Consider the following 22,797-nt stretch of genomic DNA (forward strand, 5'->3'; position numbering starts at 1 on the left):
TGTCAATGTTTCTATAATAACTAAAAATCTTTATTAAATTTTTATTATTACATGTATTTTTGATTTACATAGTATAAGTGTATAATCACGCACCCGATTTAGAAAAAAACATTTTTTATGCATTATAATAGCAATTACAATGAAAATCTCATGTTACAATTTCTTCTATTTAACGTTGACAATCAACTTTGGAGATGTTACAAAATGTCATAGAAGCTCGTATTGGGTGTAGATAAAATTTTCATTCTCTATATTTTTTTTCCGCTTATTAATGCCCTTAATATATATGGAAATAATGAAAAACTATACATTCAAAACATAGAAAACTCCATTCTTTTTTATCTCAATGATCGACTAGGAGTAATAATTTTCCGATTAATGTTTTATAAACTTTATAAACTCGCAAAAAAAAAAAATATTTTCGTAGTAAGAACAATCTTGTACATAAAAATGTCTTACAGCAATAAACCAGATTGGATGAATTGGATTGAAGAAGCTATTTCAAAAAAACGTATTAAACAATATGATTATAAAGACTTTTCTAACTTTAAAGTAATTAGCGACAGAGGCTTCGGAAAGGTTTATCGAGCAAACTGGAAAAATCCTCGTAATACTTTAGCATTAAAATCTCTCAACGACTCTACAGCTGAAAAAATTGTTTACGAGGTGATTACATTATAACATAAAGTATATTTCGTCTTTATAATAAATTTATTTTCCAATTAAAAAATTCTTCTTTATTATTTTATAGCTTAAAATTCAGCGTGAAGTACATTTTTATGATAATATTATAAAATTCCATGGTGTTACAATAAGTATAATAATTCTAATATTTGTTTTATATGATATTTTAATTTAATTATGATTAAATAATAATATTTCTTTTAATAAGATAAACAAAATTATAGTCCGATGAAATATATGTTGGTAATGGAATATGCCGACAGCGGTACTCTTCGAAAATATCTAGAAAAGAATATCGGTAATCTCACATGGAATGATAAATTCAAAATGGCACATCAATTAGCTTGCGCTATATCATGCTTACATGATGAGAAGATTATTCATCGTGATTTGGTAATTTTAATATTTACTATATTTACTGTATATTATATTACATATGTTATATGTATTTTGTATTTGTAATCTTTTTAATTTATTATTATATAATAGCACTCGAGCAACGTGTTAGTCCATCAAAATAATATCAAATTGGCTGATTTTGGATTATCAAAAAATATTGATGACAAACAATATGGTGTAATTCCTTATATTGATCCTAAAAAATTCTCCAAAGATTCATACTCTCTGAACCAAAAGAGTGATGTTTATAGTATTGGTGTGCTTCTATGGGAAATATCAAGTTGTCGGCCACCTTTCAAAGACGAATCTAATCAACATAGATTACTGAATCAGATTTTGCAAGGTCTTAGAGAAACACCTATTCCTAATACACCTAAGGATTATGAAAAACTTTATACCGGTAAATATATTTTAAAAGTTTTAATTTTGATTTAAAGTATAATTAATAACATTGATGATATTGTTAATTTATAGATTGTTGGAAACCTGAATCATATGATCGTCCAACTATTCACGATGTAGTTGCTAGACTAGAAGCAATTATTAGTAAAATCACAAAATATTGGACACCTCCTATTAATAATTCATCCCATTCATCACGTAATCATCCATCACTTTCATCACATAGTAATCCATCACTTTCATCACGCAATAATTCATCGCTTTCATCACGTAATGATTCATCGCTTTCATCGCGTAATAATTCATCGCTTTCATCATGTAATGATTCATCACTTTCATCACGTAATGATTCATCGCTTTCATCACGTAATAATTCATCGATTTCATCACGTAATGATTCATCACTTTCATCACGTAATAATTCATCGATTTCATCACGTAATGATTCATCACTTTCATCACGTAATAATTCATCGCTTTCATCACGTAATGATTCATCGATTTCATCACGTAATAATTCATCACTTTCATCACGTAATGATTCATCGCTTTCATCACGTAATAATTCATCACTTTCATCACGTAATGATTCATCGCTTTCATCACTTAATAATTCATCGATTTCATCACGTAATGATTCATCGCTTTCATCACGTAATAATTCATCACTTTCATCACCTAATAATTCATCACTTTCATCACGTAATGATTTGTCACAAAGTTTCAAACAAAAAGGATCTAAATCTAAGAAAGATGTAGTTGATGGAATAGCTACTCTTCCTTATAAGTTATATGATGGAAATAAAAAACAGAGAATTCTTGATTACCTTGAGGATCATCATGTGACCTCAATAGAAATTTTTGACTGGTTATTAAATAATCAAAATTATCCAAATTCTCTTCTTGTGTTGGGAGATTTTTATTATTTAGGAATTGCAACTATGGTTGACAAGAAAAAGGCTTATAATTTTTATGAGAGAGCAGGAGATGGAGATGATGGACTAAGCATAGCTCAATACAATCTTGGAGTTATGTATGAAATTGATAAATTAGGCGACACATTTGCAGCAATGTATTGGTATAATAAATCAGCTAAACAGGGAAACCATATAGCTTGGGAAGGTTTAAATAGATTACGAAATGCTCCAAATAAGATTATTACTGCAAATAGTATTGATAAATTTAATGATACGAGTATTTTTTTTTCACTTTTTAAATAATAATAAATTTTATTTGTTTTTGATATTTTCATTAAATTTTTAATAAAAGAAAGAATTATAAAGATTTATAAAGATTTTTTGATAATTTTGTTATGAAAAAAGTCAAAGGGATCTGATAGGTAGCATAAATTACGGTTACATTAAAAGTGTAGTTATAAAAAATCAATTAACCCGTTTAAAGAATAACTGCTCTAACTCGTTGAAAAATTTTCTTAGCTACTTTGGAACCTCTCGTCACGTCCCTTATAGTGCCTTTCTTATGATATCATTCATTAAAACTCTACACGATCTCATTATTTTCATGGGTGTTTTATCTTCTTTTCTTTATACCTATCCATTATCACTTTTCTTTCTATGAGTTGGTGGTCGTTTTTATTACCTTTCTTCGTTTCCAAAGAATTTGATAAGTGGATTCAGTTGGTTTTCCGAAGACCCTTCGAAGTTAAACACCGATTTCTTCAATATTTCGCCCGTTACATAATATTATAATCGTCGAAAAAAAGCAATAATTTCTTCCGCTTGGAGCTATGACAATCAAATTTTGAGATGTATAAAAATGTCATAAAAGTTCATATTAGGTTTAGACAAATTTATCTATATTTCTTTTCCGAAGCCTAATAATGCTCCAAATATGTTATTCAACTTTGGAAATATTAGCATAATATCCGATTATGATGTTATTCATTACATATTACTTTATTTTTATATAAATATGGAAATAATAAAAACCATACCTACCGTAAATAGAAAACCATATACGTTCATAATTCTGAGTGATTGAAGATGGTATTTAAAAAAAAAAAGAGCTTTTAAATATTATCAGTATAAAAAACTTTTAGTAATTGTTCCGGAGGCTCTCAACAATATACGGTCGAAAAAAACAGTTTATGAGGTGGTTACATAATTTATAATTTCGTCTTTATAATAAATACATTTTTATTAGAAATTGTTTTCATTAAATCAAGAGCGATGTGATTTTGTTTATGAATCATGAAATACAAAGTATAAAAACAATTAAGAGTTATAAATTTATAATAAAAAAAAATCTAATTTCTTTTTAGTAATATAAACAAACTAATAATAAAATAGCAAAATGATTTATTTATATATACAGTATAAAATATGTACAGTGCAGTATCAAGTACTTTCCTTTCATATAATATTTTTAGACTAGTATGCATGATTCACAAAGAAATTCGTGTAACAATACGAAATCATTTTACAGATAATAAGAAAATACGCTATAATTATTTTGGCTAAATGGTATTTATGGCTTAATACTTTTCAGAGTCATAATAACGCCATTTACAAAAATTGATAAGGAATTCAACAAAAAAAAAGGAACAAAAACAAGGTGAAAAAGATCCATTTCATCAACTCCGATTTCATGGTTAAAAGATTTATGGTAATAATCATTATCACTATAACGAATTCCCAATTTGGCACAAATTAATTACTCAAATATACTATTATTACATACTTTTTCTTGTCTTTATTATAACATTTAATTGTTTATAATGAAATGAAATGATCATGTCGGAATAGTTGGAATAATAATTTCTCCGATTGTAAATATTGCTTATAAATAAATCCTTTCATTTAAAATTTTTCATCAGTAAGAATTATCTGTTAATAACTATGTCTGGTATAATTAAATCAGCCCCTGTTCCCAATGGGTGCAGTACTGATAATAAAATGTTTATTGATTGGATTGAAAAGGCTATTAAAAATAATCACGTTAAATATTATGATTATAAAGACTTTTTAAAGTTTGAAGAAATTGGTTCCGGAAGCTTCGGAAAGGTCTATCGTGCAGACTGGAAAAATCCTGGTATATACTTTAGCATTAAAATCTCTTAGACCCAAAGACTTCAGCAATGTAAAAATCGCCGAAAAACTTATTTATGAGGTTATTACATTATACTAATATATACATTACTTCCATCATTATAATGATACATTTGTAATTAAAATCTATTTGAACTACTTAGCTTAAAATCCAGCGTGAAGTGCATTGTTATCACAATATTATTAAATTTTATGGCATTACGATAGGTATAATAATTCTAACATTATATTATATGAATTTTAATATATTTTACGAAATGTAAAGTGTACAATTATTTTCGTTTTATTTTCTTTTAATTAAGAAAATCCAAATGATAGTTTAAAGAAATATATGTTGGTAATGGAATATGCCGACAGTGGTACTCTTCGGAATTATCTAAGAGAAAACTTTAGTAATCTCATTTGGAATGATAAATTTAGAATAGCTTATCAATTAGCTAACGCTGTATCGTGTTTACATAATGAGGGTGTTATTCATCGTGATTTGGTAATTCATTCGTATTTAATTACATTTATTTTGAGATTATAATTTATAAATTAATTATTTTATTTATTTTATTTATTGTTAAATAATAGCACTCCGAAAACGTATTGGTCCATACCCATCGAAACAGTCGAACCTCGAGAAGCGAACAAGATTTCAGTCATTTCACCATCAAATTGGCTGATTTTGGATTATCAAAACAGATGGATATATTAGTTAGATCAAAATCGGCAACTGGCGCAGTTCGGTACGTTGATCCAAAGAAATTTACGCTCGAAAAATACTCCTTAAATGAAAAGAGCGATGTTTATAGTATTGGCGTACTTTTATGGGAGATATCAAGTGGTCGGCAACCTTATATGGGTAAAGAAAAGTGGTTTTTAGTTGTGAATGTTCCGAAAGGTCTTAGAGAAACACCTATCCCTAATACACCTGAGGATTATATCAAGATTTATACTGGTAAATATAATTTAAAAAGTTTGATTATGATATACTGTACAATATGATAATGCTGCTATCATAATTTTATAGATTGTTGGAAACATGAAGTTAATGATCGTCCAAATATCAATGAGGTGGTTACTAGATTAGATGCAATTATTAAAAAAAATAATAATACAAATAATTCTCGGGCATATAATTTTGATACAGATGTCCAGCAGCCTATTTCATGTAATTCTAATAGAAGCAGCCAGCGGCCTATTTCAAACTTTGCATATTCACGTAATTCTAGTACAAGTAGACATCAACCTATTTCAAACTTTGCTTATTCATGTAATTCTAGTACAAGTAGCCAACAACTTGTTACAAGTAATTATAATTATGAAGAAATCGAACAGACGATTAGAAATATTAATAATAATTTATAAAAGTTAGTAATAAACCACATGAGACATCTTAATTTGGTTATTACATATAAAATATTAAATAGTCATTTTAAATCTTAGTAAATTCACTTTTAAATTTGTAACCAAATCATTAGTTATAATTGTTTTTTAATAAAATTTTAGATTTAAGTCCAAACTTGCCGGATCTACTATTTTTGCGATTGCTGCGAACGATGTGAACGGTAAATCCCAATGAAACGTTAATATTTTTCATGAGAACTAAGCACTACTATATCAATACTTTGTAATACTCAATTATAAATTATTAACACTTGATTTCAAGTATAGTATTTGGTGTGTTTAACCAGGATACCGGAAAAGACTCATGTAGGTAAAGTGATTTAATTGGTTGTCTACCCCTACCTACTCTTTCAAAAAATACCCATAACGTCCATAACACGTAGAATGGCCAAAATAATCAAGTAGTTTTCTCCTTTTATGGATAATTTTGATAACTCTAGTCAGGAAATTATTTCCTTTCTTAGATTCTGGCTGGTATTATTATAATTCCGGCCCTGAAAGAGATTCTTAGAGCTAATAGTAAAATTATTACCTTAGACTTACCGGGGTCCTTGTTTAGCCGTTTACTACGAATTACAGTAGCCGCATTTATTTGATATTGTGACACTTTTACTTGTTCGTTATTAAAAAAAAATAAATTTATTAATAAATAATTTTCCTTAAAAAAAAAAATTTTTAATAATTTAATTTATTTAAAAAATAAAATTATACGATGCAGTATCATAACATTATTAAATAAAAACGGCATAATTATAATTATTTCTGGTGCTATAATTTCTATAACATAATTTATTTACTGATATAGCTTGTGATTCATTTGACATGATAGAGAAGCATTATAAAAAAAATTATTGCAATTTAAACCAACTTGATTTTGATCACATGTTTGGAGTTAAGCATCATAAAAAATTTCATTGATCGACAATCACATGATTTTGACTTTATTAGTAGGTAAAAAAAATAAAAAAAAATAAAAAAATAAAATTTTATGACAATCAACTTTGGAGATGATTATAAATATGTTATGACGGAGATAAATATCATATTGGGCTAAGATAAAATTTAACTAATTTAACTACATTTCTTTTCCGCTTATTAATGGCCTTAATAATCTAAAGGCGCTATCCAGCTGATCCATTTGTCCGATTATTGGTGTCATTTATTCCCTTATTTGATTATATTCTGTATATGGAAATAATAAAAACCATACATTCCATACATAGAAAACCATACTCCAATGATCGACAGATTCTTGGGAATAATTTCTCCGATTGTTAATTATTTATAAACTTGAACATTTCCTTCGTAGCAAAAGCACTTCCATATATAAAAATGTCTAAAAATTGGATTGAAGAAGCTATTTCAAAAAAATATATTAAATATTATAACTATAAAGACTTTTTTAACTCTGAAGTAATTGGCTCTGGAGGCTTCGGAAAGGTTTATCGAGCAAACTGGAAAAATTCTCGTAATATTTTAGCACTAAAATCTTTCAGAGACTCCACAAACAAAAACATCGTTGAAGAGGTGGATTACATTATAATATATATTTCGTCTTTAGATGAATACTTTTTTTAATTTAAAAATTCTTTTATTATTTAGCTTAAAATCCAGTGCGAGGTACATTTTCATGATAATATTATAAAATTTTATGGTATTACAGAAGGTATAATAAATATTTTTAATATTATTTATTTTATGTGAAAAATTTTAATACAATTTATAAAAAATCTAAATCATTTATTTTTTTCTAATAAGTTAATGATTATGGTTCAAAGAAATACTATATGTTGGTGATGGAATATGCCGACAGTGGTACTCTTCAAAATTATTTAGAAAAAAATATTGCAAATCTCAATTGGGATAAGAAATTCAAAATGGCAAACCAATTAGCTTGTGCCGTATCATGCCTACATGATATGAATATTACTCATCGTGATTTGGTAATTTATTTATATTATATTATATGTATTATATTTATTATTCATTTGTAATCTTATTTATTTATTATTATATAATAGCGCTCCAGCAACGTGTTAGTCCATCAAAATAATATCAAATTGAAGGTCGATGTCCCCAAACTATCAAAAAAATATGATGTAATTCCTTATATTGATCCAACAAAGTTCTTCGCCGATTTACACTCTCTGGACAAAAAGAGTGATGTTTATAGTATTGGTGTACTCCTATGGGAAATATCAAGTTGTCGATCACCTTTCAAAGACGTATCTAATCAATATAGATTACAGAATCAGATTTTGCAAGGTCTTAGAGAAACACCTATGCCTAGTACACCTAAGGATTATGAACAAATTTATACTGGTAAATATAATTTAAAAGTTTAATTATGATTTAAAATATCATTAATAACATTGATGATATTGTTAATTTATAGATTGTTGGAAACCTGAGCCAGATGATCGTCCAACTATCCAAAATGTAGTTTCTAGATTAGAAGAAATTATGGTGAAACGTAATATAACTACAAAGCATGTTTGGGCACCTCCTATTAATAATTTATCACGTAATAATTTATCTCAAGGTTTTAATAATAATATTTATAATAAAATCAAAGTAGAACCTTTAAAGTCACCGAGTAAAGCACCTCAGGCTAGCTTTTATAAGCAAAAATCTAAGAAAGAGATAGTTGATGGAATAGCTGCTCTTGCTGATAATATATATGACGAAAATAAAAAACAGAGAATTCTTGATTACATTAAAGATCATCATACGACATCAAAAGAAATTTTTGACTGGCTATTAAACAATCAAAATGGAATCAACCCTAATATTGTACTTGGAGATTTTCATTATCTAGGAATTGCAACTATGGTTGATAAGCGAAAAGCCTTTGATTACTATGTACAAGCAGCTCTTGAAGAAAGTAGTATAGCTCAGTATACTCTTGGAATTTTATGTGAAAATGATGAAAAAGATACGTTTCAAGCAATGTATTGGTTTGACAAATGTGCTAAACAAGGAAACCAAGATGCTATAAATCATTACTATAGATTAAAATCATCTAAAAACAAAACCTTTAACCCCGCAAATTTACATAGTGTTATGGGTAAAATGAACCTAGGGAATGAAGAGGAACGAAAAGGTTTCAGTTTACAGGACTTTAAATTACCATTTGTGTAAATACTTTAAATTTATGATCTGAGGAGCAGCCTGCAGTAGCTTCGCTTTTTCAATAATTATTATTCCATTATATTAAAATTTCCTTCACATCCTTAATAAATTAATTCATTTATTAAATTATTTATTTTAATGCTTTAGGATGGTTTTATAAATTCATTTTTACTTCCTTAAAGAAATTACCGATGCATTAAAAACAATCTAATAAATCACATGACTATAACTATATCAAAAAATGGTTGACCATTTTTGAACACTGGTAATACTATGGTGTATCATGAATGAAACTATATAAAAGGCGAAAAATTGAAAGAATTACGTCAAATACATGTTAAACATGCGATAATGCATATCATAATGAAATAATGAAGCTTATGCAACGTATACAATTACTGCTGCCATTATTTAAAAATAAAGAAAAAGTTTAAACTTTATTAAAAAGGACAGAGCATCTGTTTATATATCTGTTTCTATCGGTAACCCTATAAAAAGTTTTTCAGAAAAATGATCACGTGTCAGAGTTTCTTCGAAGTTTATTCCAAAATTTTTTTTGTAGGGTAAAGATTTTTAATTATAAAAAGTATTTATGATATACTAGCAATAACTAATTTTTTAAAACGCAAATAGACGTCACAAATACAGTATTGCAATTTTTTTAGTTGATACGGAAAAAAATATTATCCGCCTGTAGCACAATTTTATCCAAATTTTTACTAAAAATCTACGTTTACTATTTTTTCTCTTCACTTTACTTTTATTTTGGTCCATATTTTGCTTAACAGTTATATTCTGAATAAACAACGAAACAAAGTATACTTAGCAAAACTTGGAATATCAACAATACTTTATATTCTTTTCGTCTGCATATTGTCATTCAGAATTCTCCATATGTTCACCTAGAGCGTATTTCTGCTTTATCGAAATACGAACGTGGTGAAGTAGCAAGCGAGATTAAAATATCCATTTTACTATAGTGCATTAAAACGTGTGATCAAAGATTATCTATTCTTGTGTGAAAAAGGAATAAAATAATTTACACTCGATCCATCTTTATAAAAAATTCATTTCGTGTTATTATTCCATCACCAGGAAATTTTTTATGTGTAGAGAATATGCAAAATTTCGTGCATGAAAAAACTGATTTGCACACCCTGCCTGAAAATGCACATTATTTGCATATTTAATATATATAATATGTATATTGAGTAATTTTCTATGTGATATATTGTAAAAAATTTGTACAAAAAATTACATATAACTATATTGCATAAATTTTGAGAAATTTAAGTATTTGTGCAATATAAAAATTTAGTGATGATGTTATTTCCGTAAATATATCATAATCGCGGAATTATAGCCTCAAAACATAAAATTATCCAAGTCGCTTAGATTTTTAGTCAAAATTTCAGCTAGACCTTTTTCAAAGTAAAGTTTATTAACTGATGCAAATAAATGTTTTATATCTTTGTAACCATAGTTAAAAAAAATAAATAAATAAAAAAAAAGTACCAAAAAAAGTTGTTCAATATGAGTGTTAAAAAAATTTGAGCTATTTTTTCAATGAATTCATGCAAGTTATGAGTTTATTGAAATTTATCTAAAATCTTTACTATACAATACATATTTAATTTGATGTTACATTATGAAAAAAAAAATTTTATATATCAGATTATAATAACCCATATCATCTTACGCCTATTACGTCAAAATGGAGATAATATACAATTATATTGGGTTAAGCTAAAATTTACTTACATCTCTATTCCGCTTATTAATGCTTAGTAAAGGTCATAGATGGAAGCCTAATAATGCTCCAAATATGAAAGTTGTTTATTCAGTATATTACCATATTATTTATGTATGGAAATAATAAAAACCATACATTTCATACGTAGAACTATGTTTTTTTTGGAATATTTTATCGTAGAGTAAAAACAGACAATTCCCTTTTCCTATTCGGTAATCTGTCGTACTCTCTAAAATATAGTGTGACAATTTTTTTATGACCTGTTTACGATCATCAAAACATCTACACCAAGATAAAATTTAACTACATTTCTTTTCCGCTCATTAATGGCACTTTAATGACAAAGGACGTAAATGGAAGCCTAATGATCTGAAGGCGCTATCCAGCTTTGTTAGAATATAATCCGATTGTCCGATTAATAGCGTCATTCATTCCCTATTCTGTATATGGAAATAATAAAAACCATACGTTCCATACATAGAAAACACGTTTTTTGTACTCCAGTTGCTTTGGGAATAGTTAAACAATAATTCCTCCGATTATCAATTATTTATAAACTTGATTTTAAGACATTTCTTTCGTAGCAAAAGCACTTCCATATATAAAAATGTCTAAAAATTGGATTGAAATATCTCTTTCAAACAAACATATTAAATATTATAACTATAAAGACTTTTTTAACTTTGAAGTAATTGGCTCTGGAGGCTTCGGAAAGGTTTATCGAGCAAACTGGAAAAATCCTCGTAATACTTTAGCATTAAAATCTCTCAACGACTATACAGCTAAAAACATTGTTTACGAGGTGTCTACATTATAACATATATGTTTAACATATATTTCGTCTTCAGTTTATAATATATGCATGTCTAATAAAAAAAAATCTTTATTATTTAGCTGACAATCCAGCGCGACGTCGATTTTCATGAGAATATCATTAGGTTTTTGGGCATCACAATAGGCATATAATTTTGATATTAGTTATATGAAATTTTAATGTAATTTATAATTAACATTTATTTCTTTTTAACAAGATAATCAAAATTCTGAAAAGTCTGGTTATATGTTGGTAATGGAATATGCAAATAATGGTACTCTTCGAAGTTATTTAGAAAAAAATATTTACAATCTCACATGGAATGATAAATTCAAAATGGCATATCAATTAGCTTGTGCTGTATCATGTTTACATGATGAGAATATTATTCATTGTGATTTGGTAATTCATTATTTTATATTACATTTATTATGTATTTATAATTTTAATTCAGTTATTTTATATAATTATAGCACTCCAACAATGTGTTAATCCATCAAAATATGATCAAATTGGCTGATTTTGGATTATCAAAAATGATTGATGGCCCAAGTGCATCAGAACAAGGTGGTGTAATTCCTTATACTGACCCGAAAAGGTTCGTAACTTATTCATACTCTCTGAACCAAAAAAGCGATGTTTATAGTATTGGCGTACTTCTATGGGAAATATCAAGCTGTCGGCCACCTTTTAAAGATAAGTCTAATCAATTTGTATTACCGATTAAGATTTCGCAAGGTCTTAGAGAAACACCTATTTCTAATACACCTAAGGACTATGAAAAACTTTATACCGGTAAATATAATTTGAAAGCTTAATTATGATCAAAATATTATCAATAACATTGATGATATTGTTGATTTATAGATTGTTGGAAACATGAATCAGATGATCGTCCAACTATCCAAAATGTAGTTACTAGACTAGAAGCAATTATGACGAAATATAATATAACTGCGAGGTCTGCTTGGATACCTCTAATGGGCAGTTTTATATAACACTGTTTTATATAACATATATAGCGTGTTATATAACTGTTACATTGTTACAGTATATAACAGTTATATAACCAAATAAGCATTTTTAAGAAAAAATATTTATTGTGAGATAACTTTTATCTAATAATCATAGAAAAAATAAAATATGGTTTACTAGATTCACCTCATTGAGATGCATCTAATGATGGTAATTTTATATCTCTGACAATCATAGGTCAACAGATATTCATGAGTTTTTAAAAACAGTTAAATGAAGCTAATTCACTATATATCAATATTAGAAAAATGAAACAACTACCATTGGATACGTCTTTATGAGACGAATCTAATGTATGTGCTTCATAATTTTACAGTAATTAATTAGAAAATTATATCAATATTAAAATTGTCAAGGTTGCGAAGTTGCAGTAGCTGGTTAATCATTTTGTATTATTAAATTATTAATAATTAGTGATTCGATTTTCATAAATTTTTTATAGATGTATTACATCGGGAAATTTTTTACAGGTGATATATAGCGATATATATCACTTTATCGATATATATCCCATTATTTTTAAAATGTGATATATATCGATAATAATCGCACTCGTCGATTATTAACAATATGATTAAATTAACAACTGTATCATCACTAATGATTATTATCTTACAGTAAAACAAATTAGATTATTTATTGTATTAAATATTAAATAACATTATATTATTTATTGTTAGATAACGTTAAATTACTATATTGTTAAATGTAGTTCAGTTTTATTATATCAATAAAATACATTTGAAATCTATGCTAAATCTATACTAAATTCCTAAACAAATCTATTATGTGTCTAATCGGATCCCAACATTCCTTATTGATACTCTACTAATCGTATTATAATATCGTTCATTTACAAAGGAATCTGCCTACAAAACGTTCTGATAAAAGAAAGAGTTCATTACCAACTCTTTTCTACCTTTACTGAAATCAATCTCTATAGATTTGATGTACTGACCACCTAAAAAAAGAAAAGTAATGAAATGTTAATAATCATTTCGTTAAAAGGATATAATTTTTTTAAAAAATATAAAAACTGATATCCACCTTAAATCATCACAAATTATAAAATTTTGCCGATGTTCATTGCGTGACAAATTGGTCTCGTGATTGTAATTAATTTGTATCGATCATAACATTTAAATTACAACAATGAAACAATAGTACAACTTAGAAATACAAACAATACTTTATATTTGTGCAGCTTTCCATATGCGCATAACAAAAAATTTTTAAAATCTACTATTAAATTTCATATAATACCGATACGTATTTAATTTTGAAAAAAATTACGTATCAGATTATAATAACAAATTCTATTACGTCAAAAAAAAATGAATAAAACAAAGCAACAATTTCTCATTATAATCGATCGTCAAAAAAATTGACAATCAGCTTTGGAGATGTGTAAAAATGTCAATATCGGGTTAGGATGAAATTTTATATTCCGCTTATTAATGTCTTTAAATGGAAACCTAATAATGAAGTCGCTATCAAATTGTTATTATTTATTGTATTACCTTATTTTATTATAATGTATATGTATGGAAAAAATAAAATAAATAAAACCATTCCATATACGGTTTTGTAACCCAATGATCAACTTTCACTTTTGGGGAATAATTTTTCCGATTGATATTGTTTTATAAACTTGCTTTTTAAAAGAAATTTAAACCACTTTACTTCTGTAGATAAAAATGTCTAAACAAGACTGGGCAAATTGGATTGATGATGCTACTTCAAAAAATTATATTAAACATTATGAATATAAAGACTTTTTTAATCTTAAAGAAATTGGTTTCGGAGGCTTCGGAAAGGTTTATCGTGCAAGCTGGAAAAATCCTCGTAATATTTTAGCAATAAAATCTATCAACGACCCCAATGCTAAAAAAATTGTTTACGAGGTGATATATTATAACATAAAGTATATTTCGTCTTTATAATAAATTCATTTTCCAATAAAAAAATTCTTCTTTATTATTTTATAGCTTAAAATTCATCGTGAAGTACATTTTAATGATTATATTATAAAATTCCATGGTGTTACAATAAGTATAAATAATTCTAATATTTGATTTTATATGAAATTTTAATATAATTTATGAAAATTATAAATTAAATATTTTATTTTCTTTTAAAAAGATAATCAAAATTCTGGTTCAAAGAAATGCTATATGTTGGTAATGGAATACGCGGACAGTGGTACACTTCGAAATTATTTAGAAAAAAATATTAACAATCTCACTTGGAATGATAAATTCAAAATGGCATATCAATTAGCTAGTGGTGTATTATGCCTACATGAAGAGGATATTATTCATTGTGATTTGGTAATTCATTTGTTTATATTACATTTATTATGTATTTATAATTTTAGTTCAGTTATTTATTTATTATTAATTAATAGCACTCCTGCAACGTGTTAGTCCATCAAAATACAATCAAATTGGCTGATTTTGGACTATCAAAAATTATTAATGACCCAAGTGCATCACAACAAGGTGGTGTAATTCCTTATACTGACCCGAAAAGGTTCGTAACTGATTCATACTCTCTGAACCAAAAGAGCGATGTTTATAGTATTGGCGTACTTCTATGGGAAATATCAAGCTGTCGGCCACCTTTTAGAGATAAGTCTAATCAGCTTGGATTACCGATTAGGATTTCGCAAGGTCTTAGAGAAACACCTATTTCTAATACACCTAAGGACTATGAAAAACTTTATACCGGTAAATATAATTTGAAAGCTTAATTATGGTTTAAAATATTATTATCAATAACATTGATGATATTGTTAATTTATAGATTGTTGGAATCATGAACCAGATGATCGTCCAATTATCCAAAATGTGGTTGCTAGATTAGAAGCAATTATGACGAAATATAATATAACTGAGAGGTCTGCTTGGACACCTCCTATTAATAGTTTATCACATAACAATTTGCCTCGAGGTTTTAATAATAATATGAATAATACAATCAAAGTAGAACCTTTAAAGTCACCGAGTAAAGCACCTCAGACTAACTTTTATAAGCAAAAATCCGAAAAAGATATAGTCGATGGAATAGCTGCTCTTTCTGATGACATATACGATCGAAATAAAAAGCAGAGAATTCTTAATTACATTAAAGAACATCATAAAACTTCAGGAGAAATTTTTGACTGGCTATCAAATAATCAAAGTGAAGCCAACTCTCTTCTTGTACTTGGAGATTTTTATTATTTAGGAATTGCAACTTTGGCTGATAATAAAAAAGCTTATAAGTACTATGAGGAAGCAGGAAATAAAGGAAATAGCTTAGCTCAGTACACTCTTGGAATTTTAAGTGAAAAGGAAGAAAGAGATACTTGTGCAGCAATGTATTGGTTTAACGAATCTGCTAAACAAGGAAACCAAAAAGCTATAAATAATTTCTATAGATTACAAAGTGATAATTGCAGATCCTATAAACTTACAAATAAATATAGCATGATGGGTCGAAATCTTGTTTAGTTTTTTTTATTATTTAATATTTTATTATTTCATCAGCTTTAATTACCTTTTTAAATTATAATACAAAAAATATTAGTTTGTAAACGTTTTATATAATTTTTGTTATTTTTGTTACAAATATTAAAGAGATTTGATAAATTTTTAAAAAATTTTTATAAAATCGGTTAATTAGCTGTTTGTAAGATTTTGTGATCTTATTTTCGGAGCGAAGCGTATGTGATTGGTAAATTTTGCGGTCACGTGGATATTTTCGTTTAAAAAACGTCATGTGATGATATGATTCACATTTCACAAAATTTAACCATGATTAATTTAATTTGTTTTCCGCCCGAACTATAATTTCCATTTTTTCATTGTATAAATATAAAATTCGGAGTTAAAAAATTTGTATATAATCTCTTCTTTTTTATTCCCGAAAGAGAGGAGGATCGATCTATCTATGGTTAGATCCGCTGGAGATTTAGTCCGTTAAGCCGATTCCGATTTTGGCGATAAATAAAAAAAAAAAAAAAAAAAAAGGAAAAGATAAACTAGTAAAACATATGCCAATGACAAAATTGTGTAACTTCGGGAGTTATCTCAATGTTATATAATGAAATTGTGTCCTGCTACAAGATAATCGGAATAACAATTCCCCCGATTGTAAATAAAGTTTATAAACAATCTTTTTTCGAATTTTTTTTTTCATATTAAGAATTTTTTTTTCGTTCATAATTATGTCTAATAAAACAAAATTCAACGTTGTTACTCGGGTTGATTGGACTAATTGGATTAAAGAAGGCATATCAAATAAAATTATTAAATATTATGAATATAATAGCTTTTCCAGTGTTAAAGAAATTGGCTTCAGAAATTCCAGGAAAGTTTATCGTGCAAACTGGAAAAGTTCTCGTAATCCATTAGCCTTAAAAACTATTAATGAAGATACTGCTGAAAAAATTATTTATTGGGTAATTACGTTATAAACATATTTCCGTTTTTTATAATAAAGATTTTTCTAATTGAAAAAATATTTTTTTTATCATTTAGCTTAAATTACAACGTGAAAAACATTTTTATGATAATATTATAAAGTTTTATGGTGTCACAATAGGTAAAAAAAATTTTGTTATTATTTGCTTTATTATCATTTATGAAATTGAAATGAACGATCATATTTCTTTTTAATAAGATTATCGATATGATAGTTCAAGGAAGTATATGTTGGTGATGGAATATGCTGACAGTGGTACTCTTCGAAGATATTTAAAAGAAAATTTTAGCAGTCTCACTTGGAATGATAAATCCGTTATAGCATATCAATTAGCATACGCTGTATCATGTTTACATGACGAGAATATTATTCATGGTGATTTGGTAATTAATTTTATAATAAATAATATATACTATATATATAATTAAAATTTGTAATTAAATTATTTTTATTTATCATTATATAATAGCATTCTGATAACGTGTTAGTCCATCAAAATACAATCAAATTGGCTGATTTTGGAGTTAATCCAGAAAGATTTTATTCGGATGAATACTCTTTAATTAAAGGCGATATTTATAATGTTGGCCTACTTCTATGGGAGATATCAAGTGGACGGCCACCTTTTAATGGTGAGAATAGTTATAGACGACCTATCCCCAATACACCTAAGGATTATGTAACAATTTATACTGGTAAATATGGTACAAAGTGCTTGATTATGATTGATTATATAATAATTTTGACATTTTTTGCTAATTTAATTAGATTGTTGGAAAGAAGACCCCCCAACTATCTACGATATAGTTGCTAGATTAGAAGCCATTATGGAAAGAAATTTTGAGACTAGTAATGATTATCAGCTATATGATTTTAATAGAGAAGTCCAGAATTCTAATTCAAGTTTTGTAGAAGATTTATATTCGTGTAATTCTGACGAAGATATCCAGAAATATATATCAAGTTTAGAGAGAACTGAAAAAGATTTTCATTTACAAAATTCAAATATCCAGCAATCTAGTTTTGAAAAAACTACTAAGGATTTTCGATCTTATGATTCTAAATCAAATATCCAAAAACCTATTTCAAGTTTTGCAAAAGATTTTTATTCGTGTAATTCTGACATAGATATTTCAAGTTTAGGGAGAACCGAAGATTTTCAGTTACACGATTCTAATTCAAGTTTCAAGCAACTTGGTTCTGAAAGAACCACTAAAGATTTTCGATCTTGTGATTCTAATTCAAATTCACTTTCAAGCTTTGCAAAAGATTTTTATACGTGTAATTCTAAAATAAGTACCCAACAGTGTTTTTCAAGTTTAGACAAAGTCGCAGAAGATTCTTATTCATATAACTCTGACGCAGATATCCAGCAACCTAGTTTTGTAAGGACTACTACTAAAGATTTTCGACCTTATAACTCTAATTCGAATGTCCAGAAACCCATTTCAAGTTTTACAAAAGATTCTTATTCATATAACTCTGACGTAGATATCCAGCAACCTAGTTTTGTAAGGACTACTACTAAAGATTTTCGACCTTATAACTCTAATTCGAATGTCCAGAAACCCATTTCAAGTTTTACAAAAGATTCTTATTCATATAACTCTGACGTAGATATCCAGCAACCTAGTTTTGTAAGGACTACTACTAAAGATTTTCGACCTTATAACTCTAATTCGAATGTCCAGAAACCCATTTCAAGTTTCGCAAAAGATTTTTATTCATATAGTTCTGATACAGATATCCAGCAATGTATATCAAGTTTCGAAAGAGATTTTCAGTTACATGATTCTAATTCAAATTATGAAAATAATAATTCGTATAATTCTAATGTAAATAATCAGCAGTCTATTTCAGGTTCTAGTAGGATTAATTCATTACCTTATGATAGTGATATTGAGGACCTTATTGGAAGTATTAATAATGATACATCAAGTTCCCGTAATAATAATAATAAATCACCATCTGATTTCTGGAAATACCTCAAGTAAAACTATAATTAGTTAAAATTGATCGTTTCTAAAAGTATAAATTTTTAGATTATATTATTATAATTTATAAGATTTTTATTATAGTAAACATTTTATTTTTAAATTTAGTAAATACATTTATAACTATCAAATAATTTATCAAAGCTAACAAACCCAATAAACAAAAAAAAAATAATGTTCAAAACAAACTTAATTGGATAATATAAAGTCTAAAACGTTTTTTAAGATTTGTCATTGATTGCTAATCATTCTTGAAAGAGTTACAGTATCAAACTCAGTTGTCCGTTCTTTGATTTAAGTTCATTATAGCTTACAATGATATAAATACATACATGTGCAATCAATTAACTTGATCGATTAAGGTAGAATCAACCGTCAATTTTCGTGAGTTACAACTTACAAGTCCGTTTACATACAATTATTACAATATTCCAATCGCATAATCAATTAATCGAGAATAACATATTTGGGGAACGTTTAAAGCGGAGTAGTTCACGTGATCATTATAAAAAAAAAAATTTGTCACGTTATGTCGTCTCTACTTTTCATTTTTATTAACAGTTAAATATTCCGGAGACAATTGTGCAAACCTATTTGTCACCCATTATTTGCCACATCCATAATTTCTTAATGCCATAATGCCGGTGAAAACTACCCGATTTTCGGTTAATGATCGATCATATTCGATTAAACCAGTAAGTAATATAATTATTTCTGCAACATAAGAGGATGAAGTAATTGTTGTCAATTATAAGGATTACAAATAATGTGTCGTACTATTATTCCCAAATTCCCAATTTAGTATGCTGACAATTCTTTTTGTCCCATTTCTCCTGCAAAACAATAATAAAGTTATCATCAAATTGATACTCTATAAAAAAAATTGAAGATATGAAGATATGAAATTTGTTCAGAAAACACCTTATTTATCTTTACCAATTCTTTGCCAAAACTAGCAAAATTCAGGAAAATATAAAACCAATCAAATTCACGAAACCATAAAGCCAGACGAAATTAAAAATATAAAGCTACCGAACATTTTACATTGATGATCAACCGCCGGCGAACCTTCTTTTTTAGGGTATGATCGAAATTTTTGCGAGTTTTAATGTTATGAAATTACTGAAGATGGATAAAATTTTCTATGCTTATTTTTCGCTCTTAAATGATGAATGACGTAAATGAATGCCCAATAATGATTTCCCTTATATGATTAAGATCCAACTTCGGAAATGTTGATAGTAAAAATGCCGATTGTGATATGTAAGTTGCATGAGGCTAATTATTAACGCAAAATAATCATGGCGGAGTGTAATTTTATTATTCCCATATTCTATCTGTGTTATTGTTAATAATCCATATGCAGGAAACAAACCTTTCTTTTTTTCTTAAAAAAAGAAAAAACTTTACCACATTGAGAATCATTCAATTTCCCAAATATGAAATAATTGAAAGATATCTTGTTTTATTCCATATTTAACATTATAACAATATTAATTTATTAAAACCATACAAATTATTTAATAGTAAAATGGTAATTTCTTCGGTTGTTAACGTTTTATGACTCATGACTCTTTTTTTTTTAAAAGAAATTTTTTTCTTCCGCAGTGAGAATACTTCTGTAAGTAAAATGTCTCATATCAAAATACCCAAGTGGATAAATTTAATTGAAGAACATATTTCAAAAAAACATATTAAATGTTATGAATACAACAACTTTTCTAATCTTAAAGTAATTGGCACAGGAGGCTTTGGAAAGGTCTATCGTGCGAACTGGAAAAGTTCTCATAGTACTTTAGCATTAAAACCTTTCAACGATGCTACAGCTGATAAAATTGTCTATGAGGTAGTTATACAGTATATCCTTATAGTGGAGCCAGTCAAACCGACAATTAAAAAGACAGATACGCCCATGTTACGTAATAAATATATCTATTGTTATGCGTGTACGTGGTGTGACCATTATAGGTTTCGGTCTTTTGTTCGTCAGCCTTTTGACCTAGATATATATATATGTCTAGAACCATATTGCAGTACATATTTTCGTCTTTGCAATAAATACATTTTATTAAAATTCTTTATTATTATTTAGCTTAAGATCCAGAGGGACATAGAATTTCATAAGTATATCGTTAAATTTTTGGGTATTACAATAGGTATATAATTTAATATTACTTAATTTTATATGAAGCATTAAATATAATTTATAGAAATATATATTATATTTTCTTTAATAAGATAATCAACAAAGAAATATATACTGGTGATGGAATATGCCGACGGTGGTACTCTTCGAGAATACTTAAATAACAATTTTGACAATCTCACTTGGAACGATAAATTAAAAATGGCACATCAATTAACTTGCGCTGTATCATACTTACATGATAAGAATATTATCCATCTTAATTTGGTAATTCACTCATATTTGATTACATTTATTTTACGATTATAATTTATAAATTAATTATTTTATTCATAATTAAATAATAGCACTCCCAAAACGTGTTAATCCGTCAAAATACGATCAAATTAACTGGTTTTGGATTATCAGATATTTCATGCCAAAATGGTATAATTCCGTATATTGACCCAAAAAAATTTTCTTTAGGTAATTACACTTTAAATAAAAAGAGCGATGTTTATAGTATTGGTGTACTTTTATGGGAAATGTTAAGTGGTCGGCCACCTTTCGAATATGAAGACCAGTATAATTTAAGAACACTGATATCGCAAGGTCTTAGAGAAACACCTATTCCAAATACGCCTAAGAATTATGAAATGATTTATACTGGTAAATTATAATTAAAAAGTTCAATTATGTGTGGTTTAAAATATTATTAATGACATCACTGGTATTGTTAATTTATAGGTTGCTGGAAACATGAACCATATGATCGTCCAACTATTCAAGAGGTAGTCTCTAGATTAGAAGCAATTATTACGAAAAATTAATGTAACTACAAATAACTTTAACTTATCTGATATCATAATATGATAGAGGTTGGCAAATAAAATTAGTAAATATTTTTTGGTCAACATTTAGTGAATTAAAAATTAAATATTCTTTTGTGAATGTTTTATTTTTAAGGATTCATCATGTATAGTACAAAAAGAGTTTGTTTTGCAGTTTTATTAATAAAAACGATCATATTCCTGACGATGTCTGGTATTTTTTAGGAAATTAGAGAAATATTGTGACGCAATCACAATTTTTACACCAGATTTTGATGTCGTTCGCAATGGAAAAGAAAACAAAAGTATTATTGGAATAAGATTTTGCACATTTCATTAAAATATTTATATTACAATATATTATAATTTTTACGTCACGACAAGATTATTAAATTGCTGCGTCGCAAAATCATATGATCTAACATGACCTGTGCACATGATCCGGATGATTGTATAGTATAGTAAATAACTTTTTTATCATCCTGCACACGGACATTAAGTTGATAGTGATCACCATATAAAATAAACTATTTTAGACTTTTGTGTATTGTGACTCTTAATAAGTACCCTCGTGCAATTATTTTTGGTTGGTTACGTAAGGAATTTACTATAATATTACACACTTCCTCAGTTCATTTTGATCAAGCAATAACTAACTAGAAATAAGAAAGAGAATGTTATAAGTTATAACTTGTAAATTGT

General features: G+C 27.1%; 7 protein-coding genes across 7 annotated transcripts; all 7 read left to right on the forward strand.

Moving 5' to 3' along the window:
- Positions 1–450: 450 nt before the first annotated feature.
- Positions 451–2,705, forward strand: OCT59_021139 (uncharacterized protein; the record flags this gene model as incomplete). Its single annotated transcript, XM_025332827.1, has 5 exons — positions 451–666; positions 752–815; positions 893–1,077; positions 1,174–1,483; positions 1,558–2,705. 5 exons carry the CDS (start codon positions 451–453, stop codon positions 2,703–2,705), a joined length of 1,923 nt encoding a protein of 640 aa, XP_025166675.1.
- A 1,638-nt stretch (positions 2,706–4,343) lies between these two features.
- Positions 4,344–5,906, forward strand: OCT59_021140 (uncharacterized protein; the record flags this gene model as incomplete). Its single annotated transcript, XM_025329589.2, has 4 exons — positions 4,344–4,536; positions 4,856–5,040; positions 5,130–5,496; positions 5,569–5,906. 4 exons carry the CDS (start codon positions 4,344–4,346, stop codon positions 5,904–5,906), a joined length of 1,083 nt encoding a protein of 360 aa, XP_025166674.2.
- Positions 5,907–7,202: 1,296 nt separating this feature from the next.
- Positions 7,203–9,521, forward strand: OCT59_021141 (uncharacterized protein). The gene is made up of 5 exons (XM_025322263.2): positions 7,203–7,472; positions 7,548–7,611; positions 7,704–7,888; positions 7,967–8,267; positions 8,341–9,521. Exons 1-5 carry the CDS (start codon positions 7,278–7,280, stop codon positions 9,084–9,086), a joined length of 1,491 nt encoding a protein of 496 aa, XP_025166673.1. The 5' UTR covers positions 7,203–7,277; the 3' UTR covers positions 9,087–9,521.
- Positions 9,522–11,416: 1,895 nt separating this feature from the next.
- On the forward strand, positions 11,417–12,880 carry OCT59_021142 (uncharacterized protein). Its single transcript, XM_066149654.1, has 5 exons — positions 11,417–11,632; positions 11,725–11,788; positions 11,862–12,046; positions 12,118–12,439; positions 12,512–12,880. Exons 1-5 carry the CDS (start codon positions 11,438–11,440, stop codon positions 12,640–12,642), a joined length of 897 nt encoding a protein of 298 aa, XP_065990541.1. The 5' UTR covers positions 11,417–11,437; the 3' UTR covers positions 12,643–12,880.
- A 1,496-nt stretch (positions 12,881–14,376) lies between these two features.
- OCT59_021143 (uncharacterized protein) lies at positions 14,377–16,173 on the forward strand (the record flags this gene model as incomplete). Its single annotated transcript, XM_025322262.2, has 5 exons — positions 14,377–14,583; positions 14,668–14,731; positions 14,822–15,009; positions 15,087–15,408; positions 15,485–16,173. 5 exons carry the CDS (start codon positions 14,377–14,379, stop codon positions 16,171–16,173), a joined length of 1,470 nt encoding a protein of 489 aa, XP_025166671.1.
- A 686-nt stretch (positions 16,174–16,859) lies between these two features.
- Positions 16,860–19,333, forward strand: OCT59_021144 (uncharacterized protein). The gene is made up of 5 exons (XM_025332826.2): positions 16,860–17,123; positions 17,203–17,266; positions 17,345–17,529; positions 17,616–17,841; positions 17,915–19,333. The coding sequence occupies exons 1-5, from the start codon at positions 16,890–16,892 to the stop codon at positions 19,138–19,140; spliced, it is 1,935 nt and encodes a 644-aa protein (XP_025166670.2). The 5' UTR covers positions 16,860–16,889; the 3' UTR covers positions 19,141–19,333.
- Positions 19,334–20,770: 1,437 nt separating this feature from the next.
- OCT59_021145 (uncharacterized protein) lies at positions 20,771–22,194 on the forward strand (the record flags this gene model as incomplete). Its single annotated transcript, XM_025328435.2, has 4 exons — positions 20,771–20,986; positions 21,392–21,553; positions 21,634–21,934; positions 22,013–22,194. 4 exons carry the CDS (start codon positions 20,771–20,773, stop codon positions 22,093–22,095), a joined length of 762 nt encoding a protein of 253 aa, XP_025166669.1. The 3' UTR covers positions 22,096–22,194.
- Positions 22,195–22,797: the final 603 nt, after the last annotated feature.

The sequence above is a fragment of the Rhizophagus irregularis genome, chromosome 3 (assembly GCF_026210795.1).
Source record: "Rhizophagus irregularis chromosome 3, complete sequence".
NCBI lineage: Eukaryota > Fungi > Glomeromycota > Glomeromycetes > Glomerales > Glomeraceae > Rhizophagus > Rhizophagus irregularis.